Raw genomic sequence first — 22756 nt, 5'->3', positions numbered from 1 at the left:
AAGCTCTCAGTCTTTTCTACATTTGACAGGTGGATAGCTGACTTCATTACCAAAAAGGGAAAATTGATTGCAAAATACCTTAAAATATATGCTCATGACTATTTTCTCTCTTCTTCTTCTTCTTCTTCTTTTTTTAAATTACATTGCAGTTAGAATTCTTCTTAATATTACAAAATAAAATTAGAAAATGGGAATCCCTTTAGAAAGAAAAAAAGGACAGAAAGAGACAATTTATTGGAAAATGGCAGTAATCGATTGGCGGGAGACACGAGTGGTGAAGGACAGTGGGTAATGGTGTCTTTGTTGCCGCCTCCTACCCACGAAGGCGGGGCCCTTAGCTGTTGACCAGGCAACAGAGCCCGAAGAACCGCCTCTTTCTTTGTCGGACCAGTGGGTAGGGAGTCAGGTTCAGCAGACTGCTGTCATCTGGGCACAAGTCAAGAACAGAGCAGCGTTCAACATCTGAGCTGTAAAGATCTGCGCCATCTACTTCGTATTTTACTGAGGTAGCGCCAACAATCTTGTGGGGTGAAGGTGGTGTGTGTATGTGTATGTGGCTTCCTCCTCACCTTGGTTCTTCAATGGTAAAGGCATTGTCTCCCTGAGTTTACTGAGAAGGTTTTTCATCTCCCTCATATCCCTGGAAAAAAAAAAAAAAAAAAAACACAGTTAAGTTTCAGTGCAGTTCTGGTCAGTAGAGCTTGCAAGTTGAAGTCATGCACCGTTTGGCCACAGAAAGAAAAGGATCCCAAGTTTCCGGGCTCACAGAGAACAACGGCAAACTTCCGTTGCTTGGTTGGTCAGTAGTTCTTGAAGGCTAAGTTAAAGTCAACTGGACTGGTTTTGCTATTGTGAAGACATTTTGCAACCCATTTCAAAGTCAGTAGTTTACAATCACTGTAGCATAGTGCCAGTAAATTGCAAAGATTTCAATTTTTTAAGCAGCCACAAAAGTCTCCAAGTATACAAGGCGATCTTGTATACGATGTTACATGAATTATTTCCGCATAACTGGTAGAAATGATTACATTTAAAGTAACAAAACAGAATAGAAACATTCCAGAACAAGCGCTATTCTACTGGAGTTCAGCGCTTTGTCTAAACCACAAGACACATTCCTCCCGCGTCCACTTACTTCTCTATGTTCTCTATGTCGGTGGCCACCAGCCAGCAGAGCTGAGGACAGTCAGTGTGAGAGGAAGAGGTGTCCTCCAGGATGGGGATGTCTGAGCTGTCCTCTATCTTACTGTCAGCTCCGGCGGGAGCGCACGAGTCTTTACCTGAGGCACGAAGGCAGAGCCGAGCTTCAAACACACGTGTCACAACAGCCGGCTTGAAAACAACAAACAAACCTCTGAACGACTGACTGTATTTGACAGACACAGACACACACACACTGAAACGAAAGTCTTTTCTTTTCAAGTGCTCACCTTTCCTGTGGAGCTGCAGGGATCCCAGCAAGCAGACAGACTTGAGCATCTCAGTGATGTACATCTCCAGGCAGCACTGCAGCTGGATGAAGAGCCTGCAGATCTCCGGGTGGATCTCGCCGTCCTCGGGCCTGCAACGTCGCACAGCAGGAAGTTCTTCAGGTTACACGCAGCGTGAGGAACATTTACAGACGTGTACAAAATCTCTGCGTGTTGCGCTGGCCTTCAAAGTGTTGAAAGATTCCCGTAAATACGTAATACTACGTGGATTAAATGGACATCGTTCCTGGCCTAGTGTCCAGCTGTTCAGCTGAAGACTGCAAGCAAGATAACCAAACGTAAATCAGCCGTTATGAAAATGTTGCAGGGCCTACAAGGGATACAGAAAGATGCAAGAAGCTCTTCCTGGAGTATTCCGGTTTGTCAGTTCTGACCCTCTGTAGAAATACACTGGAGAGCCAAGGTCAGGACAAAAAAGTCTGTCTCTAATAAAAGCATAGTGATATGAAGCAGATTTGCCAGCACGTGAAAACACATCTTTTTTTTCCACGGTTGTGCTGTAAAATAATCAATTGCTGATTTTAGAGGAGACATAAAATCAGTGTGAAGCTCATGATGGATGTTGTGTTTTCCTCCCTCTTTCTTCCCATCAGTCAGCAGCTCCTGCATTAGTTCAGTTCAGAGGCTCCGCCACCAAAATACATATGCATCCTGCAATCGGCAGCATGTCCGTGTTGTCATTTTACTCAGTATTAAAACTTCAGGGGAGAAGTTCAAACTTCTCCAGCCTGCTTTGCTCTTTAAATGCACTTTGATGACCGATGGCTGGCTCTGACCAATCGGCGCCGCCGCCTCATGACCTTAGGCGGTGCACCTGGCACTCAAGGTGAACCCGCGGCAACGGCTGACGTTTGCTTGGCGCAATATCACATTGGAAGGTGGCGGAGCTTGAGAGGCGTGAAACTTGCACCTGGTGCAAACGCTTCCCATGCCAATCACGCTCCAGCCGCAGCCAGCGCACCTCTACTCTCTTGATTAAATAGGTGCAAACAGGTGTTGTCTAATTCAAGCTAATTTGGAGCAGGAGGAGCCGCAGAGAAGGTACCACAGGAAGGGCTCAAATTTAGGACAATGCTGCTAAAATGGATAACTAAGAGCTGCAGCTGGAACTTTACCTCCATTTCTGAAGCAGCAGAAGGAAACAGCGCTGAGTGTGAAGGGGTCTAGCTTTGCGACAACAAGCATCAGCACTGACCACCTTTTGAACTATCTGTCTGCAGTTTATTATTATTTTTTTTAAATGTGGTACTGAAAATGAGACAAACTGTTCAACACAGGTGATATACACCTCTTCACATAGCATTAAAGCATCTCCGGCTGACCACCTCGCAGTGTCATGCTATTTTTACATTTCCGAAAATAGTTTCATCATCTAGCGCTCCTGAAATAATGTGACACGCTGAAAAAAAACGGCCGAAGCGCAGAACGGCAGATGCGTTTGAACCTCGAAGAAAAAAAAAAAAAAAAAGAGAGACGAAGTAACTCATGATGCCGTGATGGCACTGACATTTCTAGTCCAAACATCTATAAGATATCACAACAACAGCTTCAGTCTGCTCAGCTGACTGTCCAAATCAGCTGGCATCTGGGGAACGTTGTAAAAAGTCACCTGACATGATGCTGCTGTTTCCAAGCAGTGACCCAACTTGAAATTTTGACAAAGCAATTAGGGACTGTGCCCCAGTGATAGACCGGCTCTGGAAGAGATCAGGCCATTGCAGGGCAAAGACCTCAATTGAAAATGTAATGTTTCGTACGTCTGAATAAAGTTCTGCCGACTGTTTCTGACCCCCTGAACAAATCTCGCCAAAATTTGACTAGAACGTCACAACTAGTAAGAGTTTTCATAAAATGCATAGAAAATTGCAAAAGTTTGCTCTCTCGCGTCCCCTACAGACACCAAAAACACTTAAATGGCATTAGCACACAGTGGGAAGGTCATAGAGACATAGAACAAAAACCCACATGTCGGTCTCATCAAGGCCTACATTTCAAACGCTCTTCGTACTGTAGTATGTTGAGTTTCTGACATGTTGAGAGTATGCATTCTACCACTCCATGTCATGCTAAACTATCATAGGATGGTAATTTTGGTAAGATTTGGGCTGTTGTTTTTTTTGTTTGGCAACGGAAAAAAACAAAACAAAAAAACCCACATAGAGAAATGGCCCTGTTAGTTCCCAGATTTCAAAACGAAAGTAATCGCTGGCCTCTGTTATTGATCCGCAGTGGTGCAGCAGCTGCAGGTCCTGCCTGCAACACACGCATAAATGGCTGCCATGGCCATTAGGAAGGTCGTAGAGTCATCATACCAAAACTCATGACTTGTCTCATCAAGGCCTACAATTCACACATGACAACAACCACTGAAAACAAACAGGAAGTGCACATTTTGCGTAATTTGCGTCTACATATGATGAATGACACCTCTTTGAGGACATATTTCACCCACTAAACATGCTTCAAAACTCATCAAATTTGCCACACGGGTCCAGGCTGGTGAAACATTTAACAAACGTGGAATGAACGCATTTGGCTCTGCAGCACCACCTACAAAAACAAAGGCAGCCACCCAGATCCGTATCACTGTTTTACCACTGACCCCTGCCGACGCAGGCATCAGCAGGCATCAGTAGGCGTTGGAGGGTGTCGATGGGCCGCAGCAGGCTCAGTCCCTTGAACGCTGCTTGCAGCGTTAATTGTGTGGTTTTTTTTTCTTTCTTTTTCTGTTTTCATAGATAAACACTCTCATCTGCTTCTGCTCACCATCTTGACCCTCACTTGTCAGGCAGCCCTTTATATTTTTCATCCAGAAACAGGAATACAATAGTCTCGGCCTCCACATTAATGACATTATTCTCGGATACTCGTCCTGGGAGGCTTTTCACCCCGTGCATTACCGCTTTAGACGCGGCCTGACAGGAAGGGGCCAGTTACACTGCGCAGCAATTAGAGACGCGGTGGTTTTTAAAAGCTGATCTGGTGTTCTGTGTTGTGCCTCTCTCACTCTGTCTAAACTCAACTCCTCATGTTCACTGTTTTCACCCAAACGGGGGCAACACTTGCCTGATTTCCTTTACAGAAGCGTGAGGATTAAGTGCCTATTTTTGGGGGAGGGAAGGGGAGCGAGAATACCGCTTATGCAAATGAGCGACAAATTTAAGCGCTTCACAACTTGGGGCGCAGCGCTGTTGCATGTCGGCAGAGCGCCCCCGCTCGGCCCGCTTCGCCCCCCCCGTTTTGGAGCCACCGAGTGTTTTTCAGCACCACGGACAGCGCTTGTGCCAACTCACCCCGAGATCAGCGAGAGGCTGTGGTGCGCCGCTCGCGCCATCTCGCAGCCTTTGGTTCGGGTCTTCAGCATCTCGGCTCGTAGGGAGGGACAGTCCACAGTGATTTCCCCGATGGAGATGACCAACTCACGGTACAGAGCCACGAGTGTGTTGAATTCTTGCACGATCTGTGTCAAGACGGGAAAGACACGCACATCCAAGTTAGTTGACTTCCTGGAGAAGAGCAGCCTGTACTCCTGGCATGACAGCCAAGAGGGAAATACTGATAAGCGGTACAACAACAACAACAACAACAACAACAACAACAACAACAACAACAACAACAATAATAATAATAATAATAATAATAATAATAATAATAATAATAATAATAATAAAAGATTGGGTTCACTGTGGAACGTGATTAATCAACAAGTGAACGTCTGGTGATGCATTTGTGTCGTCAGGATTGAAATATTTTAAGTTTTTTTTTTTTCCTTCCTCTGGGTGAGGGAGGGAAGCTTTACAGCGTTGATTTCAGGAAACTCCTGCACCTTGCTTGTGTTTTCCGTGCGACCAGCCGGGCTCCATGACGTGCTGATGTATGAAAGGCTGGCGCAGGCTGCACAAAATGATCATCCCAGCCCGCATTTGTCAAAACACGGCGCCTCGGCTGCAACGATCAAGAACCTCCACGGATAATTCTAATAAATGCGAGCACTCCCGCGAGGAGCCCGGCAGCTTTTATCCCCCCCTTTGTTATTTCAACGCTCCGAGCGCTCAAAACACCGCGCTGCCAATTTGCACTGTGGAGGTGATCTGTTTAGCTTGGCTGCCGACAAAGCGATGCAAATGCATGCAGCTATTTTTAGGTCTCCCGGACCGGGTTATAGTCTTATTCTGCACCTATTAACAGCTGTCGCGTGTGCATCATTCATGCAACGGAGGGTAGCGAATTGTCCTGGAACAAAGGCAGTTTGGGATTAGAACAGAGAGGCACCATGCAGGCACCACTGACGTGTCGCAAACCTACCATTCTGCAGTCGGCCACCGCGCGCTGGGCTTTGCGGGTGCTCTCGGTGCTCTCCCTCCTCTGTGGCTCTCGGTAAGGAGGCTTGCCGATCTGGAAGATATTCCCGGAGGATCTGGGGCGGTTTTTGCGCCCATTCGATGCAGAACTCATGCATACACATCCACCAATAAAACAGCCCTAACACGGAACGGTTCTCTGCCCTGTACACCCCCTCAAAACTCCGCCACTTTCCCTCGCTTCCTGCCCCGCCGACCTGCGCCTGTACCACTGTTTGCCGTATTCTCTCCCCCCCACCGCCGCCGCCGCCGCCACCACCACCACCTCCTCTTCAGTTTACGCTCAAATTCACCTTCGCCAACTGCTGGCAGGCTTGAAAGCCGATTTCCCGAGATTGCTCTGCCTATCTCTCCCGGGTTCCTCCCCTCTAGTGTCGGAGACGGAGCGGATATAATCCCAGACGAGGCTCAGAGCGCAGGAAAAGTACCGGATGAGCGCCTGCGACTCCTCTCCGCATTGCCTCGACTGCGACGGGGCGCAAGTCACCTTCACTCCAAGCAGCACACGGCGCACACTTCACGCCCAAAGCCGGAGTCCAGCTGAGCTGAGGTGTCTCCTCTGACGCACCGATGTCGGAAGGAGACGGTCGCACTCACGGATGCTCTCCATATGCAACCATTTCTTATGATTACGCGTTTCCATTAAGCACCAATAAGACAGACGATAACGATCTCTCTCTCCCCCCCCCCGATCCCCCCCCCCCCCCTCGTCTCCCCCCCCCCCCCTCCTTACAGCTGCGCAACCTCTAATCACGCAGCCATTGTCCTTGCCGACAATCTCGCGGCGCGCAGCCGACACCTGGAGAAGCTGCGGAGAAAATCTGAGAGGACTTTGAAGCGCCCCTGCTTTCAGCTCGGCTCCCGGCGTGCGGTTCCTCCCCGCGCTCGCAGCCCGTCGGCCGGGCCTTTTCTCTAACCTTGGAGAGGCAGCAGAAGACGCTGCAGGCCTGGCGTGCTCTGCGGCGGGCGACGCAGCTCCCTCACAAAGAGATGCCCCCCGCCCACCTTCTACCCGCCCCTCCAATATTGGCCCCAGTGCAGTACAGTTAATTTAATAAAGCTCTTAAAAAAAAAAAAAAGACTTTGATTCAAGTCTTCACTGCACCTTGATTTGACACAAGCGCTTCTAAACTATCGTCTGGCGTGTTTGACATGTCTTTTGCAGATGATGGTATTAATCAATTGTGCACCAGCGACATCCCAGAATAGATACATGTGCAGATATTTGTCATGGTACAAGTTTCTGGACTCATCCTCTGGACTCATCCTTCCTGACTATCTTGGATTAGTTTAAATATTTAATTGACTTCCATATAAATCTCACCGTCTCAACTCTTTCTCAGCTCCCTCAACTTAACTGTTGATCATAGTTGTTTTATTCAAATCTGTCTTTTTCATCGCGCCTAACAACTTGTTGTATTATTTAGTTTTACCTGGGTAATTAGATCACATTATGTAATCACTGCACCTCGTCAAAAGTGATTCATAGTGTATTTAAATATGGAAATTAACAGATGGTTGCGTCGAAAATAAGAATATACCAACTTCATGTGCATAACAGCATAATTTATTTTCATCATTTAGGAGAAAATCAATCAAATCCAGTGCACGTCCACACCTGGGCGCTGAGTTGGCACCGTACTTCTTTAGTAAATCTGAAACCTGAAAATCTTTAAAGCGGTTGATGCGAAAAATGGCTGCATTGCATCTGACGATTTGACTGGAAGAAGAAAAACGATAGTAATGAAGGGTGATGTGACGTGAAGTCTTACATGGAAGTAGTATAGTATCGTATCGTATAGTCCAACAAATGGTTTGGGCATGTCAACTGCTAAGGTTGTGTTCTTGCTCACAACACTGTCATTTCATATTGGATGTGTGAGGATGCAAAAATCTACCAAAATCATGTGAAGAAATAACACCAAGACCTGGAGCAATTCCTTGAAGGAAGCTGCTCCAACTTATGTTATGCTGGAGTCGTGGTGCTGGTTGGTAAACTGAAGCAAAAAAAAAAAAAAAATGGCAAAAACAATGAAATGATCTTTCATTTGATTTAATCATGATGTACAAAACAAAAAGCTAGCAACCATCGTCTGAGAAAGACTTCAGCTTTTCTGCACCGAATTATAAAGGAGCTTGTTTTCAGTTCTTACACAACATGTAGTGCTAGCAATGTCACACATGTAATGTGTGGAGAACATTAGAGTCCCTCAACGCCCAACATTTTTCTCTCCCAATCACTTATTAATGAGAGATCACTTATTCAGTGCCACGCAGCTCAAAATGTACTGGAGACTCACTGCTGTTATGCTCTGCTGCTCTTGGAACCCCCTCATGCTTAAAATGGTGTACATATATTTATCATAAACGTCATCAACAGTCATGCAATGTCTTGCAAGTTTACGCCTGCGGACTATCAAAAAGAAGGGAAGAAGAGGTAGCAAAGCAGGCAGAAGATGAAGAAGCCAATGATCCAGTTGACTGAGTAGATGTAAATGATGACCATGTCCATGTCAAATCGCCAGCCCTGAGAGTCGTCCTGGAAGTCCATGGTGTCCAGACGGTAACCACCTCCGTGAGGGTACTGGCGCCTGCTGATGGCTGTGGACGGCCTCTGGAAGCCTGGATTGGGTGGATATCCAAGATAGTTAACTCGTGGTGTCGACCAAAATCTAATACTTTTGGCTCTTCCCTCCAGGGTTCAGCAAAGCAAATTGATTTGCATGTTTAATGTGGCATAGATATTAATATTAGATTCGCTTCCTGACAACCCTTGACTTAACCGGTTTGAGACCGAACCACTGATTGTATATAAAGATGGACGGGGTTTAAAAAGGAGGCCAACGTTGATGGGCCAAAGAACTACATTCTTTCGTTTGGTCAGCAGGATCTGCCAAAAACAGTTGCAAAAAGACTAGAAATGACTGGCTGTCAATACGAGATCAATGCATACTTTTCTGAACTGGTTACATTTTTTTGTTGTCTTAATCACAAGTTAAAAAAAAAAGTTATCCAATAGGCTGTAATGTTAATTTTGTCTGATTTGGTGTAATTTTGAGTAATAATGACAGTGACTGCAGCTGGCTATGTTTTAGTAGCCAGCTGTAGTCAGCTTAGCGGCGTTTGTGCGGGCATTGTTGCACCCGCTTCACTCATGCTCCAATCATCGCTCTCCTCCAGTACCACCCACGCATCCAAATACGGAATCTTCCGGATTCAAAGCAAATTGGAAGTTCAAGGTGGTGCTGATTGTGCAACTAAAACATGCATTGGCCAAACAACGGCTGACACCACGACTCCATCCGTCTTTATGTACAGTCAGTGGAACCAACAAAGGGGGAGACTTAAGGAGCGCCCCCTTGAGGCTGCAGTTTTTGGAGTGACCTAACTGGGCATTGACCCAGTACCTGCAGTATAAAACAAAAGTGGACTCCGTGGGCCTTCCACGATAGCGTGTGTAGATGATAACACGGCTATGTCCTTAAGACTTATTTTGAATTTAAACATGTTGTTAACAATTCACAAAAACAGCAATCACAGTAGAAATGTATTCGGCTTCCGCTTCAACGTGACCAACACTGACCAATCTCGTTGCCTCTCTAATCTAACTTACTGCCAAAGATGTGGAAGAGCCTCCGGCAGCTCGGCAGAGGCCACTTGGCACAGCTCGCTTTCTGGAAGGTTTGTTTCCTCGAAAGGTATTCCTTGGGGAAAAATGTCCTCGTGGTTTGGTTCAGTTCTGTCGGGAGACGAGGAAGAGAAAACAGCAGAATATTATCCAGTGTCTGCATCTTGTCCACGCCTCCAGATTTTAACTGGTGATGTTTGATTTTGATTGTTTAGCAGAAAGCACTGGACGCAGCGTCATTTTCTCCCTGTTCCGTTTCTGTGTGACCTTGCCTTTGGTAATCACCACAAGAATCTAATCTGAAATCCTTGTCACCTAATCACTCACAAGAGCCCTCAGTGTGTCTGCAGCCCTCTGCCACTCTGCCTTTTATGGCCACAGCGCTGCTCATTTTCTTCTTACACACACTTGTAAGTAGGCCGAAGTGACTCATGGAACCTCATTACTCATTCATAACTTTGCCGAAATCTGACGACATCCTATTCAATTACTTCGCACTGACATGTTACGTAAAAAATGCATAATCCATCATGAAAATCGCATTGTGTAACATTGTCTCGTGAGAACATTTCATTTCCGACGTTGGTTTTAAAAATAGGTAAAACGTTGCAGTCATCAGAAAAACTGCCCTGCCTGTGCTCCTTATTTTTCATTTGGAGAGCAACAAAACAAAACCCATTAGATTGCATTTGATTTCGTTTTCTCCATGCGGGCGACTCATCTGGTCGGAACTGAACCAAAGGTCTGCCGTGGTCCCTGAGGGACATCTGCAGCTGGGTCCTCTGAGCGATCTGCGGCCAAGATGTCTGTGCTGCAGCCAGCAGACACACACAACACAGCGAACGTTTACCCATGTTGCGTTTGCACACATCTGCCGCTACACTGTAGGTACTTTGTCAAGGACGTTTCCCATCGCAGGTCCGCCGGGGTTAACCTCGGACGCCGAGCGCGCCGCAGCCGACGGACGTTTTGAAATGATTGCGATGTCCTCGGCTCACCCTTCTGGAAAAAGACGTGCGTGATGGTGGTTCTGCAGAGGGGGCAGGGCGTGTTGGCGGGGCTGTTCTTAGCCAGTGTCCTCAGGCAGGGTTCACAGAAGATGTGGTTGCAGGGGTGGCACATGTACGGGCTGAAGTACACGTCCAGGCACACGGCGCAGATGTAGCCTTCCCTGTCCCACGGCACCACTTCCTCATCGTCGCCGCTGCTGTCGCTGCTGGATGGGCTCCTCGGTGAACTCTGCGGGGAAAACGGGCAAGGGTTGAGCGTCTGTGGGAGGGGTCCAACGAACTGTAAGGCACTGTATATTGTGTGTTGTGCATCTTCGCCAGAATGCACACGTGTGAGTGTGTAAACAAGAGAAATGGAGAGCCTGTTCGAGGCAATTCCAACTCACATGGAAACCACTACTCTGCCTTTTAAACACTGTCCATGTTGACTCGTTGAGGAGATTTGCAGCACAGAACCTCCAGAAGCTCTTGTGTTGACTAAATGAGCCACAGGGAGAGAAATGTACGATACCTCCAAATAACATCTTCCATATTCCATATTACATACAATTTATTTTAGCAATGTTTTGTTGTGTCTCCTTTGGGCTGTTTACTTCAGTCACCTGCCTCTTTCTATTGTCTGCACCATTTTCTCTTAGGCCAACTAACTTCACATCCTCTTTCAATACATTTGTAGATCTCCTCTTTGGTTTGGTCCAACTCCTGTCTGGCCCTTCCAACATCTGCGTCCTTCTCTTTAACTTATTGTGCTTTCCCGACAATTAAAAATAAAGTGCGCACTGAACAATCATGCTGATCACCATTCTCACCATTCACTATTTGCCCCTGTGTGATGCCCCTTGTTATAAGTCTTGCAAATTTTACAAAATTGTACATTAGTATTGAATAATGGTCAAACACAGAATTTTGTTAAGTGATATGCTTGACATTAATACACCTCCAGACATTGCAAACACAAAGTTTGGAGGTCTGCCTACACTATGCAGACGAGGTATCCTTGCACCTACTCTCCATAAATAGAGGTGAAAATGTCTTTTGCTGCAGTCCTCCTGAGGTTGCGTTTAAAATATCCTCCTCTCATAATGCCTTTGACACCCACCTTAGCAGCATAATCATATGTGTGAGGAGACAAGTGTGTCAGGTGTGACTTCAGCAGATTTGACGCAGCCTTATGTTTCAGAACTCCACTTCCAAAATCCAATAACCCCAAAGGAAAACAGGCGTTTCAGCTTAAAGCAATCTGTTGTCAACATTGGATGTGAAGCTGAATTGCTACACGGCATGCGGCCTCCCCTGCCGTGTCGCATTTTCTGTAAGTTACCATACTGCTCGGCATTCAGGTGCCAACAGCCCCACTGCCCACTGTTCTGCGCAGAAGTCATGTGAGACAATGAAACAAATATTTGGTTTTTGTGACACGGTCTGAGTCGCGCTCAGGTCCCTGATGTCCTCAGCAGACCTGCAAGCCAAGGATTGGATCGGGTGAGAGGGAGAGTGAGAGAGGGAGAGAGAGAGAGAGAGAGAGAGAGAGAGAGAGAGAGAGAGAGAGAGAGATCCCTGGATGCTTCCAGAGTAATTACCACACTCTCACCCAGGTGGAGCTCCAGGGACCGCCTCCCATGGCGTGTCATTAAGGCAGAAATGAGAGCACACAGCACAGCTGCCAAGCAATTGTGGGCACTGAGGGTCCGGTGCACAGGGACGACACACTTCCGTTTTGGTTACTTTACAGAATGCATTTGTGCATGTTGATAAAACAGAAACAGCCTTGCTTTACACGGAATTGACGCCCAAAAAAACATAACAACAATATTGACAGAGTGGAAAATGCTGTGCAATGTGATGGCAATGACCAAACTTGTCCTCTCAAGTCAAAGAGTTTGCTGGCAGTAAGGTTAAGAGTTAAGTTCAGGTATTAAATGTATTGTATGCATAAAAATATCTACGTATATAATTCTGGCATTTTTTTTATGTTTATTTTATAAAGTATATATCACTTTGAAACAAATTGAGGCCCTCACAAAAAGAGGATATTTAAAGTTTGACAGAAGAGCAGCGCTTATTCTGACATACGCTGACAGTGCCTGTCAGTACACTGACTGACTGGTTTGCTGAATGTGTTGCTGCCCACACTGAGAGTATGGAAATTTCTCTATATTTAATACATCTCTTCAGGCCTGCCACAGGCTGAAAGTATCAAGAAAATCAGAGGAAATGGGCCAGGAAGACTTCAGCGCCCATTTCTTAAAGTTGATTCTGAAGTGAGATCAGGTACTTTTTTGCCTTAGCCAAAAGTAGCACTGCTGTTCTGACCACAGCAACATAACTTTAAGGTGATTTTAAGATCTGACTCTGACCAAGAAAACAACCATCAGCTTCAGAAAATGAAATTTATAGGATCTTCTACAGGGTGAAATTTAGCTGGCTATACTTTAGCCACATTTGCTTAGGAAGTGGGGAGAAACTTCTTTTCACACACTTCTGAGTTCAACTACATGCACACTGTGACAAATACAAAAAAGGAAGTACCTAGAACTACTCCTGCATGGCATCCTGGTGATGAACTACTGCTGAAGTAGTGTTATAATGGCTTTAGCTACTGGCGAAGGACGTTATTTGATTTATCTGCTACTATGGCAGCACATTAGCTATAGTCACACATTGGTGTGTTGCAATACTAATGTACTGTATGTTTGGTTAAAGTAGCTCAATTTGCAATTCAATAAGTATTTATAGACGCTTCCTCATTGCGGTACGTGCAACAGTAAGTGTAACGCAGTTAAGTGTGTGTGTGTTTTGAGGTCAGTCTTCCTTTTAGCGACTTATCAAAGATCTACATAAAATCAGGAAGTGGACGTTTCATCTCCCGAAGCGACTGATTTCATCCAGTCTGTCGGAATAATTCCGAACCATAAACGCGCGCCAATCAGGCGGGACGTCTTCTTTTGTGGTGTCGGTGGTGAAGGGCCCTCCAGCCGAGCCTCATCATGCCGCCCATGATTCAGACGTAACCCTACTTTAAACCTCGCAGACAATGGGCTGTTGAGATGAGCTGGGTGCTGATCGTGCCGTCGAGAGTGGAGGTGAACCACGCACACTGAGCGTGCACGCACACAAGCACACACAGACACACACACTCAGAAGTATCAGAGCAAAAGCGGCAGCATTATTTAGTCTCTCCAGCGCTCACCTGCCTGCTCTCCTGCAGCTGGCTCTGCCTCCACCTCTCCCGCCTCCTCTGCCTCCTCCTCAGGTACTTGATGCGGTTCCTCTCCCTTCTGCCCGCCTTCCTCTCCTCCTCGTGAGGAAAGCAGGCCTGCGCTGCTGCCGAGGCCGCTCTTTGACTCATCACCGCCGCCGCAGCACCGCTGCCTCCTTCCTCTCCACCATCTTCCTCCCCCTCCTCCTCCTCTTCCTCCTCTCCCAGCTCTGAGCCAGTCAGAGACGGGACGAGCGTCTGGCGGCCGGGAGTTGACGCTCCTGACGCCAGCGTGGCCCTCACCTCGGCCCAGAAGGGGTCTTGCTCCCTGGCTGAAGCGCCGGTGCAGCGGTGCAGGTCCCTGCAGGACGTCCTGGGTGGAGCTCTGGGAGATGGAGGAGCTGATGGTCGGGTTTGGGTGGGAAGAAGGTGAGCAGCAGCGGTAGACGCGGAAGCCGCCGCCAGCCAGGGAGGTTGAGGGTTTGAGCCGATGCTGCTGGTGGAGGAGCTGCCTTGAGATCTGGTCTGGAGCTGCTGCACATATGTGTCGTCTCCCGCTTCCATAGCAGCAGAACTTTGAGTGGCTCCTCTTCCGTACCGGGCCTGGCTCCCCTCCCCAGGTCTCTCTGTCTTTCTCAGCCTATGTTTCGTCCTCTCCGCGCCTGCTGTTTGTTCAGCGCTCAGCCGCTCTTCGTCCGTGTCTCGGTCGCCTTCCCTCCACCTCCCTCTGTTTTCCTTCCCGAGGCTCTTTCTGTGTGCCCTCCACCCGGGCAGCGCAGGTCTCTCCAGGTGCTCCGCGCCGCCCGACCTCCCCTCCCCCGCTGCGTCGACACTCCTCACCCTCTGCCTCACCGCTTTTAAACAGGGGCTGTAGGTCTTCCCATTGGCGTTCTCCTCACCGGCGCCCTCAGTTCTGCTCGGGCCCTTCGCACAGGAGAATCCCACATGGGAGCTCATGACGTTGATTCCCACAGCCCCCCAAAATCAGCAGCAGGGTCTAACCTGGTCTCCCCTGTGCCATCCTTCCCGCTCCACCCTGCCTCACCGTCTGGATGTAGCGCGTCACGCTAAGCAAGCGGTGGGACTGTTCCAGTGTGGAGGAGCAGAGCCGTCCCCCTGACCTGGCCCGACTTGGCCCCCTGGGACATTCCACACCAATAAACAAAGACAGAGTCCACCCGCCCGTGAGCCCCAACACAATACTTTGGTGCTCGTGGCCTCACTATTGTTCTCCACCTATGGAAAATTCAGCGCCCTGCAACCATAGAAACACACAAAAAAATGAGGTGAAAAATCCAGAGCCACTGTTTTTTATTTCTTACCTCATCCAGTAAAGCACTGTCAGCTCTCTCACCCCCCCCCCCCCCCCCCCCAGATAAGTTGATAAACAGCATTGAGAGAGGAAGGTGGGGTGTATGTTTATAAAACATTGATAATTCCTCAGGTTTATGTTTTTTTATTTTAAGTTAGAGAAATATAGTTGCTGTTTTATCACTATCAGGGAGTTCCAGCTGACCCAGAAACATCCAGGCACAATGAGAAACAGAATGATGGAAAATTGTCAGGCTAGTTTATTGAGTTGTGTTCGTTCAGGATGCTCTATTATCAATCTTTTATTACTATTTAGGGATATCAATAACAGAAGGGACAGAGCTTTTTTCATCAATATTTTCATTTTATTTCTGAATTCAGGTCAGTGGTTATTGGAGTCAGTGGCTGGGCCTGTTTTATGCATTCATTCATTTATTTATTTACATTTTAAGTGAACACTTTACTTGTTCTGCTTGTGTCCAGGTACAGATGACAGTCAGCTTTTGTACGGTCACTAAAGTGTCGTCTCATCGCATCAGTATTGGCTCAGTTCCTAATTAAGGTTAGGAATTTAAATAAACAGTGCATTACTGTAACGACAGTGCACATTTGTTGTATTGCAGGCCTGCAAACTGAGAATCTAATCCATCTGTGTTGCTCTGTGTCTGTCACAAAAACACAGTGTAACGGTATTTTTATTTATTTATTTATTTTAAGCTTGAGCGTTTCAACATTGATATATATATATATATATATATATATATATATATATATATATATATATATATATATATATATATGTATATATGCTGATAACAAGTGCCAGCAAGACATTAACACTCAAACACTGAGCAGCATTTCAAGCCAGCCTTGCGCCCCCATTAAAGAGCTGTTTGTGGAATCTGCCATTTACTTCTGTATCTTCTTGTGGAGTCTCGATACTCCACATGTGCTATGTCATGGCTGACTGGTGCGATCGTTTCTTTGTCTTTTCCTAGATGTATAATTCATCTTCCTATTCAATCCAATGTTCAAGCGAAGTGAACACACACACACACACACACACACACACACACACACACACACACACACACACACACACACACAAGCAAGCGCGCGCCGATAACCTGTCACCTCACCCTGCTGCCTCTGTTCACTCAGTGCCGACGAGAGGGGAGGTCGATTGGTGCAGTACCCACAGTTAACTGCAGAGGGCAGCAGCTCTCCTCTCAGCACTGAGGCGGCTCTGTCCCTGGTCCTGGAATCGTCGCTCGCTCTGAGCGCTCCGCTGCCTTTCGCCCTATTCTCACGCCACGCGCTATATTGTGCCTGCAAACAGGTGTCCGAGCGGTTCCTGTGTCTCCCCTTGAGCTTTTTTCTACCTGACAGTAAAAAGTTTGAAGCGGAAGTTAAAAAATAAATAAATAAATAAAAAATCCCGAAACATTTTAAAAACAATTTTGAATACATTTTAGATTCGGTGCGAATAAATCACTTGTTTAAATTCTGCCTTTTAAAAAAAAAGAAAAGAAAAAAAAAGTTGCAATTATCACTTAATGTGGAATCCAGGGTCTAAAATTAAAGCGAGGGATACTGAGCCGGAGCGCTGTGCAGCCTCTTCGGCTGCCTGCAGAGGAAAACGGAGCAACGAGGAGGGCAGAGGCACAAAACTCCGGGTCGACGTCCACACGGTCTGACGTACCCGCAGCTGCTGGTATAAATGAATTCACGGCGTCACCAAGCTCAGATGACTCGCAGAACCAGTAAGCGCACCCGGCTGTCAACGCGCACGGGCTGAAAGACGCACCCCCCCCCCCCCCTCCCTCACACCCTCCCCCCTCTCTCACACACATGCACACACTTACTAACACGCCTGCGTCATGCGTCCGAGGAGCGCAGGCACAGTGCGCGGTAACCCCCCGATGGATCCCGGTAAAACGCGCCGCGGCGGCGCCGGTGGCGGCGGCGACAGCAGTCTGATGGGTTGACTTGCCGCCACTTCTGCACAGCTGCGTGCGCGCCCCCCCAACCTGAACTACACCGGGAAAGTTGCGCTCCGAGTGAGTGGACGCACGATGGATTTCCTAGTGGCTGGCGGCAACGACAGTGACGCGACCGCCGGTTACCCGGACGGGGTGGTCGTCGACTGGGACGCGGGAGAGAACGGCACCGGCTCCGGGTCTGTGGCAGACCTGGCGCTCAGTTACCAGATTATCACCTCCCTGTTCCTGGCGGCCCTCATCCTCTGCTCCATATTTGGCAACGCGTGCGTCGTGGCAGCCATCGCCCTGGAGAGATCCCTCCAGAACGTGGCCAACTACCTGATTGGATCTCTGGCCGTCACGGACCTCATGGTTTCGGTCCTGGTTCTGCCGATGGCGGCCCTCTACCAGGTTCTGAACAAGTGGACACTGGGGCAGGAGATCTGCGATTTATTCATCTCACTGGATGTACTGTGTTGCACATCATCCATCTTGCATCTGTGCGCAATTGCTCTGGACAGGTACTGGGCTATAACAGACCCCATTGACTATGTGAACAAACGGACACCGAGGCGGGCTGCGATCCTGATCAGCGTCACTTGGCTCATCGGTTTCTCCATCTCCATTCCGCCGATGTTGGGGTGGCGAAGCGCCGAAGACAGGGCGAACCCCGACGCGTGCATCATCAGTCAGGACCCGGGCTACACCATCTACTCCACGTTCGGAGCCTTTTATATCCCTCTCATCCTCATGCTGGTCCTGTACGGGCGAATATTCAAGGCGGCGCGCTTCCGGATTCGGAAGACGGTCAAGAAAACGGAGACGGCAAAAGTGTCTGACAGGTGCTTGACTTTGTCGCCGGCCGTGCTCCACAAGTCCAAGCCGGGCTCTCCGTGCGTAAACGGCGCGGTGAAGCACGGGGAGGAGGGCGAGTCGCTCGAGATCATAGAAGTTATGAGCAACTCCAAGACGCACCTTCCCCTGCCCAACACCCCGCAGTCTTCCTCGCACGAGAACATCAACGAGCGGAACACGGGCACCAAGAGGAAGATCGCGTTGGCCCGGGAGCGCAAGACGGTCAAGACGCTGGGGATCATCATGGGGACTTTCATCGTCTGCTGGCTGCCCTTCTTCATCGTCGCCCTGGTCCTGCCTTTCTGCGCGGAGAGCTGCTACATGCCGGACTGGCTGGGCGCCGTCATTAACTGGCTGGGCTACTCCAACTCCCTGCTCAACCCCATCATATACGCCTACTTCAACAAAGACTTCCAAAGTGCTTTCAAGAAGATACTGAGATGCAAATTCCACGGAATGTGATCGCGCGCAACGCGCCTCGGAGGGAGGGACGGCGGCACGAGGCGCGCTCACCGTCTCCCACGGCAGAATAACAATAACACACCGAACTTTAATCAGGGACAGAGCTGTGTGTGTGTGTGTGTGTGTGTGTGTGTGTGTGTGTGTGTGTGTGTGTGTGTGTGTGTGTGTGTGTGTGTGAGAGAGAGAGAGAGAGAGCGAGAGAGAGAGAGAGAGACACGTATGAACACAATAATCCGGGGCTCTGACGGCGGAAGGAGACAAGACGGGACGTTCCCTCTCTTAAATGTACAATCTAATGTTTATTCTGTGTTGTAGCTACAGTATTTAGCCTCTCGCGACGACACGACAGCCATTGTTGTATTGCCATGCAAGACGTGCCCTGTGCTGATTCCATCACGCATCCCACCGTGGGAGGGGGCGGGGGGCGGGGGGGGGTTTCGTCCTACACATCAAGAGCTTTGTAGCACCAAAAATAATAATAATAATAATAATAAAAAAAAACAATCAATTATATCATGAAGATATATGAGTCAGTTCTTCTTCTTTGTTGTTGGTGTTGTTGGCATTTTCTCTTAAAGAAAGCTCAGGAGAAACGGAGCGTGAAGGGAGGAAGGGGCCTATTGAGAAAAATGGCTCTCTCACGTGGACCTGTCTCATCATATATCTTCATACGGATCATAAGGGATGAATAATTTACTGCCTTGCTGTGCAAACAAAGCAGCCAGCCACTTATCAGTTTGCCCTGGCAGGCCGGGAGGGGCCTGGGGGGGGGGGGGGGGGGGGGGGGCTGGGGAGTTGAGTCGTGGTGTGTTTGGGTTCTAACGGAAAGGGGGGGGGGGGGGAGAGAAAAAAAAAAGAAGAGTATTGAATTCCTGCAGCTAATACATCAAGTCCGGGAGCATTAAGAATGATGGTTCAGTCCACAGTCATGGTAACATACGCACCCCACCACCCCCACCCCTGTACCCCCAATCCCACTCTATTTATACATCCCAGTGTGTCCCCAGTGTGTGAGCGTGTTTGTGTGTGTGAGAGGGAAACAACAGCGTGTTGAAAGGAGGAGATTGCTTCTCAGGAAACTCAAGGGAGGAGAGCCATATATGTGTTTTTTCCTCCGAGCAGCCGGCTCCCATGCAGGCCTTTAGAGTGGCGAGTGTCTAATAGGAACATCATAAATAAATCAGCGCTTAACTCGGCCACACTCAAAATACTACATGAGGGGCCACACGTGAACGCGAGAGGGAACAATTTCAGGAAATGCAGCGTGTGAGTCTCTCGATCTGTCCAAACAGATCTGTTTAGAGCTGACAAAAAAAAAAAAAGAGGAAGTGGACGAGGGAGACATGGAAAGGCAGAAGGAGGGTAACAGTGTTCAGGGAGAGGTGGCGCTGAGGCCACCGCGGGTCAGTGGAGAGCGGCTGGACAGCCGGCACAGGGCCCGGCAGAGAAAACCTGAGGTGACACCCGGGGATAAACAAAGCTCGAGAAATGTTCCCTCGTTAGACGATCAGGCTTCAGTGGCAAAAGCCAAAGCTGAGGTTTGGTAGAGGTTGGGCAAAAAAAAAAATCAATAAAAAAAAATCAATCAATGAATAAAAATCCAGGGTAACTTTGCGGTCTAGTCATTCTAATGCTGTGGATGCAGATGCATTATTTCAGAACAGCCGCCAGGAGGATTCCCACTAATTTATTGATATTGAGCGTCCACATCAATTCCGATGAACTTCATCCTCACAGGACGCTTCAACATTCACTCTGTTGGAAAAGGAAAATCCACTCAGCGATATAATACGTGAACAGTTCAGCTGCCCTTTCTGATGATGACAGTCACACTAATTTGTTTGCGAGACCGGGGGGTTGGGGGTGGGGTCGGGGGGAGGGGGCAGCGTTATGTCAATAGTGGCGGCAATAATAGCAGTGGCGAAGTCAATATAATAGAATATTGACAGAGGTAATTGAAATGTATGCAGACAAAACATGATAAAAAAAAACAAAAAACACACACACAATGCTGAGCAATAAGTGGTGTCAAATGTGAGCGATTGAATAAAGTTGCACCCAATGTGATGAAAAGCTGCCCTGGGTGGCAGCGCTCCTGCCATCAGGTGGCTGTGACGCCACAGTGCGCCGTCAATGCACTCAAAATGCTTTTGGCAGAATTAATCCCCCCCCCCCGCCCCCCTACCTGTGACCTGCAGGTCAGGACGGGGGGGCTTATGATGGTGCTTGGGAGCACCAGTGTGTTTTTCAACTGTGACTCTAAGACCATTACAATCATTATTATAGTTTGGTCCTGATATATGGGATTACAAAGCATCTGACCCGCTTTGAATCATGCTGTAATATTCAAGGTGAGGATCGAGCGACTGTAGTAATCCCTCCCGCTGCAGGATTCCAGAGTTTGATCAAAGGAAGGAGTGCAGGAGAGGAGAGCAGGATTACATGGACACCACTGCTAACAGTGATCAAATTTCTTCACGTGTGTCCCTCTGCCCCCCACCCCTCCCCCGTGGGACTAAAAGTGATAAAATGGACCAACTTTTGCCTCTGAGCAGCCATTGTTCACCCATTTAACACTCTGGTCAGCACTTCATGCATGCGACCATTCAGGAGTTTTACACTATCCCCAAATGAACTGAAACACACACACACACACACACACACACACACACACACACACACACACACACAAACAACAACTACCAAACACAGAGGATAAAATATAATATTACTCACAAAATGTTGTGAACAGAAATTGGGCACATTTTAATTTTTGGGTCAATGAAATCCCTATAATTTCAGTGGTATTAATGGGACACTAAACAGCAGGAAATAGCAGGGGAAACATTGGATCCTGTTGAGCAAAATTAAATAAGTTCCATTCATTCAGCCATCCAATCATTTATTTCCTATCCTGCACTCTTGCTAGAGGAGCTGTTGACTCATGTCTCCAAAAATGTGACACACGACAACAATCATCATGATAATATCATCAATTATCCCAAATTCTGTCTTGTTAATTGCAAAATGTCAATAAATGAATTTACAGTCTTTCAGCCGTCGCCTGTACTTTACTTGATAGCCATATTACGCACAGTTATTATCATTATCATTCTAATTAACTTATGGGCCGAAGATGACTTGGTTGTCTATTTTACTGGAGTGTGCCTGCTTGCATTGGTGTGTTGTTATTGTTGTTTAGACTTTGAAGGATGTGGAAGCTACAAACAAATTGTCATGGGCTAGAGTTGTTTCAACTCTATTCTATTCATTACTATAATTACCATTAAAAGGCAAAAACATACAGATGTTTCATCCAATATATAACTCTACCCTGTAATTTCAATTCATTTCACCTCTTGTTGAATGATTCTTTTTAAAGTTGAGATGAATTTCAAACGAGTGAACCAAAAAAATGAGGAAGCCTTAAGACAGAGCGTTGGTACGGACATGCAGATTAAACCTTTAGCGCTAACATGTTGCCCGAGGAGAGATAGACAACCACATATAGACAACCACAGATTCATGCAGGCATTATACCCAGACCACATCACATGAAAACACCATCAGAAACCGGTTCACATCACCACAGTGCATTGTTCTCGCCCGTATGTTGGTTCCATGAGGCTTCTACAGATGCTGCACTGGTGAAAGGTGCACGCATGAATTAATCAAAACTACTGTAGTCCCTTTAAAGAGGCTTCCGCTTCTCTCTCCGTAGGAACAGTGTGTCTTGCACATTCAAGGTGGCGGAGGCATGTGTGAGGGCTCTGAGCCCGGAGGATGGTGTGTGTGTGTGTGTGTGTGTGTGTGTGTGTGTGTGTGTGTGTGTGTGTGTGTGTGTGTGAACTATGGGATGGGTTGGGGGAGGGGGCAGTGAAATTTAGCAACTTAAGTGACGAAGGAAATACCCAGTAGCACATGAAAAATAAAAGTTCGGAGGACAATGCAGGGAATATAGGCAAGCAAATGAGGAATGTTAATAAGACAGAGGAGCAACAGCCTCCTTCTCTTTCAGGGACCTCAAAGCCCGGAGTCTGTCACACGGCCGAGGCTCTCAGTCTTCGGCGACGGCGAGGCGGGAGGGGCAGAAAACTCCAGAAGACGTGGAGAAATGGGGGCCGTGTTCTTCGATGCGCTTTAAAAAAAAAAAAAAAAGAGTGAGGCGCATTGGCAGGCAAAATAAAATACGTCCAAGGATCATTGTGGCGCAGTGCAAACACGCAAACTCATCACTATGATGGAGGGCAGGCGGTGCGCGCGCAAGGGCAAAAGTAAACAGAGAAACGGGCCGCAGTAAACAACAGCGTCTGGTGGAAGAGAGATGAGGAGTCGGGCTCCACTTCATTGGGCTGTTTGTATTACAGTCGCTTGTTTTCCCAGACTGCGTGCGTTGTGACCATATTTCTAACTCTCCTGGTATACTTAAGGGTCACTTGTTATCTTTCCTCTACTTTT

General features: G+C 47.7%; 3 protein-coding genes across 3 annotated transcripts; 1 reads left to right on the top strand and 2 right to left on the bottom strand.

Moving 5' to 3' along the window:
- Positions 1-268: 268 nt before the first annotated feature.
- Positions 269-6514, bottom strand: rgs7bpa (regulator of G protein signaling 7 binding protein a). The gene is made up of 6 exons (XM_076049473.1): positions 5796-6514; positions 4784-4950; positions 1431-1561; positions 1136-1280; positions 570-640; positions 269-426 (listed from the first exon to the last, which is right to left on the bottom strand). The coding sequence occupies exons 1-6, from the start codon at positions 5943-5945 to the stop codon at positions 335-337; spliced, it is 756 nt and encodes a 251-aa protein (XP_075905588.1). The 5' UTR covers positions 5946-6514; the 3' UTR covers positions 269-334.
- Positions 6515-7432: 918 nt separating this feature from the next.
- On the bottom strand, positions 7433-14932 carry rnf180a (ring finger protein 180a). Its single transcript, XM_076049479.1, has 4 exons — positions 13680-14932; positions 10478-10718; positions 9465-9590; positions 7433-8473 (listed from the first exon to the last, which is right to left on the bottom strand). Exons 1-4 carry the CDS (start codon positions 14643-14645, stop codon positions 8268-8270), a joined length of 1539 nt encoding a protein of 512 aa, XP_075905594.1. The 5' UTR covers positions 14646-14932; the 3' UTR covers positions 7433-8267.
- Positions 14933-16818: 1886 nt separating this feature from the next.
- On the top strand, positions 16819-18703 carry htr1aa (5-hydroxytryptamine (serotonin) receptor 1A a). Its single transcript, XM_076049476.1, has one exon. It carries the CDS (start codon positions 17075-17077, stop codon positions 18296-18298), a length of 1224 nt encoding a protein of 407 aa, XP_075905591.1. The 5' UTR covers positions 16819-17074; the 3' UTR covers positions 18299-18703.
- Positions 18704-22756: the final 4053 nt, after the last annotated feature.

The sequence above is a fragment of the Nelusetta ayraudi genome, unplaced genomic scaffold (genome assembly GCF_046127955.1).
Source record: "Nelusetta ayraudi isolate G7.1 ecotype Tasmania unplaced genomic scaffold, CSIRO-AGI_Nayr_v1 ptg000116l, whole genome shotgun sequence".
Classification (NCBI taxonomy): domain Eukaryota; kingdom Metazoa; phylum Chordata; class Actinopteri; order Tetraodontiformes; family Monacanthidae; genus Nelusetta; species Nelusetta ayraudi.
The sequence above is the reverse complement of the archived record's forward strand: the minus strand, read 5'-3'. Positions and strand labels throughout refer to the sequence as shown.